This window comes from Panicum virgatum, chromosome 4K (assembly GCF_016808335.1).
Source record: "Panicum virgatum strain AP13 chromosome 4K, P.virgatum_v5, whole genome shotgun sequence".
Lineage (NCBI taxonomy): Eukaryota > Viridiplantae > Streptophyta > Magnoliopsida > Poales > Poaceae > Panicum > Panicum virgatum.
The window spans coordinates 10,594,552-10,602,974 of NC_053139.1; the positions used below are offsets into that span (position 1 = coordinate 10,594,552).

Consider the following 8,423-nt stretch of genomic DNA (forward strand, 5'->3'; position numbering starts at 1 on the left):
AAATGTCGCATTAAATCTGCCATATACTTGTCTTGATAGTGTATTTATTTGATATCATAAGTACTAATATAGTATTTTGTGTAAAAATTGGTCATAACTCAAAAGTAAAACGACGACCTACATTTTAGAATAGAGGGGCACTCCAATATAAATTGGTTATTACAGTCAGAATAATACTAATATTAATTGCAAACTTTAATCTGAATAATTAAAGTATGCAATTAATATTAGTATTATTCTGACTGTAATAATGTCCCATCATAGACTAATTAGGTTTAAAAAATTCATCTCGTGCTAATCAGTTAGATTGTATAATTAGTTATTTTTTCAACTGTTGTCCAAATATTCTATGTGATGGATACTGTAGAAATTTTTTGGAAACTAAAAAGGCCCTTAGTTTGTTTAAAGAATTCCGTACAAAACAACATCTCATCAATGGCACCAACCAGCTGACTCAACTGTTCTACTATAGAAGAAAGCGAGTCCTAGGAAACTGATAAATAATCGGAAGTACAAAGAGCAGCACAGTTGCAGTGTTGAAAACAATATCCCTGGCATCTCGTTATAAAGAAAAAGAAAATTATACTCCCTCTGATTTTATTTGCATACCCAGTTAGATTTTCCTAAATTAAATTTGGCTAAATTTGACCAAATTTATAGAAAAAATATAATAACAACTATACTACCCAATATATGTACCATCAATGTATATTTCTTGACGGATTCGCTAAAATAAATTTGGAATTGTAATATTATAATTTTTTCATAAATTTTGGTGAAAGTTTGTTAAGTTTCAGTTTGAACAAAGCTAATACGACTTGCAAATATATAAAAACAGAGAATGTACATTGCATCCAAAACAGGCATGAACCCAGGGATTCAAAAGCCTACCCATATCTCAAATTTGTTACGGTTTAACACCCAAGACTTACGTTTTTGATCCCCTAACAGTATTCACTGGACAATTCAGCTCTTGTTTGGCTTCTTGGATCGAGTACCTTTTAGCCCTCATTTTCATTTGCGGGAGGATGTTGCAATCTATATTATCTTATTATTTGGCCAACAAACAGAACCTCCACATTCACTCTCAAGGCCTAGAAATTCTCACATTAATCGGAGAAAAATAGAAAAATAAAAATTACCCACAACTACCATTACGATAAAAATTAGCCTAAAATATCCCTGTGCCTAATTAAAAATCACCCACCAATGCCATTATAACAAATTAAATATAAAATACCATTTAGCTATGTATAAGTTACAAATATATACTATTAATAAAAACTAAAGCTAACAACAATCAATCAAAATAAAATAAAAATAAGAATAATTATCTGCATAATATTATTAAAGCTCAATAAATTAAATTGTTATTATAGGTAGATCATAGTTGAATTGTTTTAATTAACAATAAGACATAATTTACGATAATGAACATCATGATGTATGGTAAAAAAAAATAATCTTTAAGTAAGAATACAACGACATACAAATTTTTGAATTTTCAATACTAGCCGCGCAAATGCTCAGGCTATATGTCTAGTTTTCCCTAAAAATAGTTGTTTAAATGAATCTAGCTCTAGCTGCCATGCTCGTGTATTTCCGAGACAATAAGGATAAAGCACGTGAAAACACAGTGGAATATTATGCTTATCCGATTTTGATAAACATTTTTAAAAAACCAACCCACCCAAGCATGTCAAACTTGACATAATGTAGGAATAGACAGACTGAAAAGACCGTTATTATATTATTGCTGCCATGTTTTTTCAAAGGTGATGTTAGACTAAAACAAGTCGGGGTGTCGTTTTTCTCATTTCAGAGTCATGCCACTGTAGAGACAGAGCAAAAGATATCGACCATAATCGCGAGAACTGTTCAATCCAAAACTAAGAAAGATTAGGTTATCTCACAAAAAGAGAAAAAAAAAGATGAAGTCTGAGTAATGTACTCAAGGAGAATGAATGCTGCCTGTTCTTGCCGTATCAAGCAGCAGCCATCCAGTTGTGATCTGGGGCCTAAAGTCTGTGATAGTCCTGGACCAAACCCCTGTAGCCCAGTTTCAGCCGATTGGGGTCGAGCTCCCAAACTGGCAGTCTTGGCATACAGGACTCTACGAACAAAGTTTATCTGGAGGTGACGCTTTCTTCACCAATCTCTGCCCATTATTTCTGTAGCACATACAAGTAAAAAAAAGGAGAACAACAATACAATGAGCTTGCATATAAGTAAAAAAAATGGTTAGCTTGTCGCCAAAAAAAGCACACACACGAGGGAAAATAGGTCCATGTGAAGAACTGTTTGGCATCAGTCACCACATTTCTAGCCCAAGCCATCCGTGCTCCACTGCCAGTCCCTCTCGCGCAGAAGCTGCCAGTGCACGATGCATGTGGAAAACGCAGCAGTGCCCAGCACCGGAGCCATATTCCATTCCATGTTAGGTGCATCACCTGCTGCTACTCCTGTGAAACTTCATCAACTCACCGCCCCCCTGAGATCGAAGGAAACCTTTCTCTGTCCTCTCTCTATCTCTCTAGATTATCCAACACGTATGTCGACTGCCTTTCCTTCCTTTTCTCTCTACCTGTGCATCTATCACTCTCACACACGCATACGTTGACACATGCTAGCAAAGGAGGCAAGGGGTCAATCATCAAGATGGGTGTCCCAGTCATGGCCAAAGTTTGCCATGCTTTTTTGGGGATGAGCAAGGCCATTGAAGGGGATCTTTGGCAAAGGATACATAATGGCAGTAGTAAACTATGGTTACCTGCCATAACCCTCTCTTTTTTTTTCTCTCTCTTTGGGACTTGCATCCTGTTCATGGGGATCAATCAAATCATCCACTGTTGCAGGGTGAGGAGGACCTTTTCAGCGGTGTGTGAACCGTGAGGTGCGAGTTGTCAAATGCGAGTGAGGTCGAGGGTCAAGAAGGGCCTGGGGCCCTTCGCCGATGTACTACTGTATTTTCCTCCCTCTCAGCGTCAGGGTCTGTAAAAGGAGTGTGAAAAAAAAGGCTGCATGCTTGTGTCTTGAGTCTTGACAGCACACACACCACTCCCCCTTTTGGTCATCACGCAATCTTCAGGGGACATGGTACAGGGAGGGCCCCCGGGCGGTTCGAAGCAAGCGCGCATCTTCTGTGGCAATGGCAAGGCAAAGAATCCTTCCAGCTGCAACCCCAAGAAGCAAGAAACCACACTCCCTGAGCTTCCTCCGGTTCACATCAGGAACAAAAACCACAAGCAGGTCGCATTTCAGACGATTGCCCTTTGTTTTCTGCCCATCTTCTGGGATTCAAAGAAAGAAAAAAAATGAGTCCCAAAGCTTCCAGCCCGTGGAGCGAAAATGACAGTTGAGGGGGGGCCGCTGCCCGAGCCTGAGCCTGACCGGTCCTTCTCCAGTCTCCACCGCTCGCTCCCCCATCCTTGTCCGAGCTCGACTACGAGCCAAGCTGCATGGATTTTCGCTTGCAGGACGTCGAGTTCGTGGCCGGGGAAAAGTTAGGCCCCGTTTAGTTCCCAAAAAGTTCCAAACTTTTCTGTCACATCGAATTTTTCAACACATGCATGAAGTATTAAATGTAGTTAAAAAAATAACTAATTACACAGTCTGACTGATTACCACGAGATGAATCTAACGACGTTAATTAATCCATGATTGGACATTAATTACCAAATAAAAACGAAACGTGCTACAGTGTCCCAACCCAAACTATTTCGCGATCTAAACGCGGCCTTATTCCTCCTAGTAGTAGTAGTATCCTAGTACCGGCAGTACCCCTACCACAGATTGCAGTTTAATGGCGGTAAGAGACTGCTAATCTTCTGCACCGATCGGCGCGTATCGGGGCCGGGTTAATGCGGATCCGGTGCGATCTGACGCCGCCGCTAATTAACCTGGTCCCTGCTGCGCTGTGCCGGAGCCGAGCCCGTGTGCGGGGATGAAGGAGACAGCTGTTGGGATCGAATGACCGGAGGCGTTTCCGGGATTGATACGGGTGCCGGCGAGCGAAATCGTGGACCACGGCGGCCCATCTTCATGCTAGAGAGAGAGAGAGAGAGAGAGTCATTATTAGCTCTTTAAAATACTGGTAGTGTGATGACACTAGTAGCAACCAAGACACAGTCGAGAGATCGAGAGATCGAGAGAGAGAGAGAGAAGGGGACTAGTATAAATTTTGGGCAGGTGTGGATTGCCCATTCGGTGGTGGCCTGGCCTCACAAGTCACAGGCGAGCCAAGCGGCCGGGGAGGAGAGAAGCAGGCTAGCTGTAGCTGGTAGTAGCAGCCTAGTGCAGGAGTGCTTGCCGCTGCTGCTCGCTCCTCCGAAATTCTTGGCTAGGCTTCAGCTTCGTTCGCGCGCTCAGAGCCGAGCCGGCCAGCGCAGCAGCTAGCTCGCCTCCCGCTTCCCGCGCCGTGCGAGCGAAGCAACCGGGCCGCGGGCGGCGAGAGCGGGCGATCGTCAGGCGAGCTCGATCGGCGCCGATCGCCGCGGCGCGCCGGGCGCGGCCGGCGGCGATGGAGGAGCAGCTGAGCCCGGTGGCGGTGACGCACCTGCTGCAGCACACGCTGCGGAGTCTCTGCACCGGCGACGCGCCGCAGTGGGTCTACGCCGTCTTCTGGCGCATCCTGCCCCGGAACTACCCGCCCCCCAAGTGCGTCTCCCCCCTCGCTCCTCCTCTTGCCCCTTCTTCTCCTTCCTCTCCTTCCTGCTTGCCCGTACCCCAGCTGCCAACGCGCATTCCATTTCCATGGCGCTTCCTCCTCCGCTGACCGGCTGCTTAATTTGCTGACCAGATGGGATCTCCCTGGCGCGGCGTACGACAGGACCCGAGGCAACAGGAGGAACTGGTACGGCCTTGCTAGCTAGCTCCACGCTCACCAACTGCTCATCCCTATCGTTCCTTCTCCGATCCTTCTCGGTGTGTTGTTTTCTTCCTCGCGCGTCTACTCGCCCAGGATCCTGGCGTGGGAGGACGGGTTCTGCAACTTCGCGGCGGCGGCGGTGGCTGCCGCCCCCGCCGCGTGCGGCCAGGAGGGGGCGGCGGCGGCGGCGTACGCCGGGGACTGCGAGGCGGCGGCTGCTGCTTCGCAGGAGGCGGCGAAGCACCAGCACCAGCACCAGCCGCAGCCGCCGGGCCTGCAGCCGGAGCTCTTCTTCAAGATGTCGCATGACATCTACAACTACGGCGAAGGGTAGGTGGCCGCCGCCTGACGGCTGACCAGCTAGTCCGCAGTTACCCGGTTAATCTAATCCTCCGTGCTAATTATGGTGGCCGGCCGGGGGCCTCCTCCTCCTGTTCATGGTGCGGCTCGCTGCTGCTGCAGGCTGATAGGGAAAGTGGCGGCGGACCACAGCCACAAGTGGGTGTTCAAGGAGCCCCAGGAGCACGAGACCAACCCCATCGCCTCATGGAGCAACCCTGCCGACTCTGTAAGCACCAAGCACCACCATTACTGATACTGATCAGTAGCCATGAAACCCATTCCTGAATGTCTTTAGGCAAGCAAATCACCTCTCAAACAATCTGTTATTCTGATCGTGATGAGTGATCATGCCCTGCGCTTTTTTTCTTTCTTTTTTGCAGCATCCGAGGACGTGGGAGGCGCAGTTCCAGTCCGGAATCCAGGTGCACACTTTCAGGCCTTGACAGATCGCAATCCGCCGGCCCCCCTCTCGATCAGACGCGGCAGCTAGCTAGCTCTGCCGGCCGGCCTACCTCTGCTGCCATGGCCAGCTAGCTGATGCTGCCATGGCACGGCCCTTTTGCCCGGCCGGCGCGCGCTTTCCTTTCCCCCTTTTCCCCCTCTCGCTCATTCTTGACTGCTTGCTTTGCTGCAGACCATCGCCCTGATCGCTGTCAGGGAGGGAGTCGTGCAGCTCGGCTCCATGAAAAAGGTAGGCGCGCTCCACCGCTCGCTCACCGGTCGTTTTCTTCTCCCGCTCTCGCAAGAACCGAGGCATTGCAGCAGCTGGCGTTTGTGTCGTGCCATGCATGCAGCCGCGTTGCACGCTCCTGGCAATGCGACGCTGACACGACGGCGTGGTGGGTTGGGGCTTGCCTGACGGGCGCAAGTTGATGCCGCAGGTGGCGGAGGACCTGAGCTACGTCGTGATGCTCCGCCGCAAGTTCGGGTACCTGGAGAGCATCCCGGGGGTGCTGCTGCAGCACCCGTCGACCGCCGGCGTGTTCCCGGGCGGCGGCGGGGGGTGCGTGGGGCCGCCGCCGGTCGACGTCGCCCCCGCGGGGTGGCCGGGCCTGATGATGCCGCCGCCCGCCGCGGGGCCGCCGCTGGAGCTCTACGACCCCTACGGCGCCGCGGTGGCCGCCGCCGCAGGGCCGGCCGCCCCGTCCATGCACATCATGCCATCGATGAGCAGCCTCGAGGCGCTGCTCTCCAAGCTGCCCTCCGTCGTGCCGGCCCCGCAGGCGCAGCCGCCGGCCGGCGGGGCCGCCGTGCCCGGCGTGGCGCCGCCGCCGGCTAACAAGGAGGTGGAGGAGGATCAGGACGACTACGCGCAGTGCCACGGCATGGACGTGGTGGCGAGCGGCGGCGGCGAGAGCACGAGCACGAGCGGCGCCGGCGCCGGCGCCGCTGCCACCACCCCGATCCCGTCCTACTTCGTCAACGTGGGTAGCAGCAGTAGTAACCCCGGCGAGGGGTTTTAGGCAGCTCGAGCTACGGAGCTAGGTAGGCCGCCCTGGCTCTCAACCGCGCGCGCGCTCGCTCGCGTCTGTCGATCTGTAGGCGACGGCGACGGCGTGGTGTGGTTGTGCTAATCTCCTCCATCTAGTGATGTCATTAATCGTTGATTACCACTATATGCTAATACCACCGGCCAGTTAACCCAACCATTCGCCATTGTTTTCGTCGTCTTCTTCCTCTCTTCGACCTTTCTGCTCAGGGCACCCTGCATTCCATTCCCTCGACCCAGCCGGCCAATGGCCACTAGGTCAGATTCTTCGTATGCGGTTATGAAAGCTATACGAACTGAGGTAGTAGGACTGCTGCGCACGGCCGTCTTCGCGCGACACCGACGTCCGTGCGTGTTGTGAGACGACGCGACACCTGATGGAGGACACGGCGGCAATGGCGTGGCCCCGTCCTCCACCTCTGCGGACGCCGCAGTCCCACCCCTCCGTCCTCCGCGATGCGCTTTCGACCAGGCATTTGACCGCTCCTCTCCTGGGGCCCCGGCCCGGTCCCGCCCCGAGTGCGTCGTCGTCCTCCCCAATCATGCGCCCGGCGCCCAGCGATTCCTTGACCTGCTTTCGAGTCCGATCGGGGCACAGCGATCTGGAGCTTTTAGCTACCGTGGAGGTGGAGCCCCTGGACGGGATGATTCTGACCAGCGCCGGCCGAGCCCTGCACGCATGGCCGGCAGCACCAGCCCCAGCGAGCGAGCGATCGAGGCGCCGGCGGCCATTGCGTGCCTCCATATGCGTAGACCACCACCACTAGCTAGTAGGCCGGCCGCGACAGTGCGGTGCACTGGTCGCCTCGCCCGGCCGCCCGCCGGCGCTCGTGATACATGTGGTGGAAACGAGCGAGCGAGGGAGAGAGACGAGCTGGGCACTGTGCTGGGAGCCGGTCGTCGATCTCGAGGCTCGTGCACAGGAGCCCCCGCTGAGGAAAGGCGCCGGGCTCGGCCGGGCCGCCGGGGCCAGGCACAGTAGCGAGCCGGCCTGAAACTCGATCGGGATGATGATGACCGGCAGCCAGGGCCGGCCGGCCGTCTCTGCTAACTGCTAACGGCCGCCTGGTGAGAGGTGAGACCCTGGCCCCAGTGGTAGTGGCTCTTCGCGCCTGCCATTAACGGATCGCGCGGCTCTGTCGACGGCCTGGCCTGCAGGGCCGGCGCTGTGAGAGACTGTAGAACCCGGCGCGGGAGTTTCTGGTCCAGCGATCCTGTCAACCGAAATGATCCAGCGGTCTCTCTGGTCCCCCTGCGCACCGGTTAAAAATCTCCGGGACCGTGCTCATCATGGCCTCCATGCTCGACCGGCTTGCGGATCGCCCTCGCCCACTCGCCCCGCCGCCGGCCGCGCCCTGCCGAAGCGTGCGCGAGCGCGGTGGCGTTCCCGGCTCCCAACACGGTCGGCAGGTGCGCCGTGCGCGCGCGTACCCGCGCGTGCCCGTCCGCCCGACGTCCGTGGGGTCGGTTGACTTGTCTCTCCCAATCGCCGGCCGGAGTACAAAGAGTTGACCCCGGGGCTATCCCGACACGTACGGGAAAAAGAAAGATCCCGGCGATTGCCGTGAGAGCAGGATCCACGGTTCTCCGATCCTCTGCGCACGTCCGCCCGATCATGCATCCAGACGCGTGCCGGCCGTGCGCCCCGTTTCCGCGCGGCGCGCGAGAGGCTCGCACGGGTGCCCTGCATCCGCCCGCCCGGCCGGCGCTGCCGATCGAGCCGAC

The 8,423-nt window shown here is 53.8% G+C and overlaps 1 protein-coding gene across 1 annotated transcript; it reads left to right on the plus strand.

The window, feature by feature from the left end:
* Positions 1 to 4,019: 4,019 nt before the first annotated feature.
* On the plus strand, positions 4,020 to 6,855 carry LOC120703047 (protein RICE SALT SENSITIVE 3-like). Its single transcript, XM_039987055.1, has 7 exons — positions 4,020 to 4,656; positions 4,799 to 4,852; positions 4,961 to 5,197; positions 5,330 to 5,435; positions 5,590 to 5,631; positions 5,844 to 5,900; positions 6,091 to 6,855. The coding sequence occupies exons 1-7, from the start codon at positions 4,520 to 4,522 to the stop codon at positions 6,670 to 6,672; spliced, it is 1,215 nt and encodes a 404-aa protein (XP_039842989.1). The 5' UTR covers positions 4,020 to 4,519; the 3' UTR covers positions 6,673 to 6,855.
* The last annotated feature ends 1,568 nt before the right edge of the window (positions 6,856 to 8,423 follow it).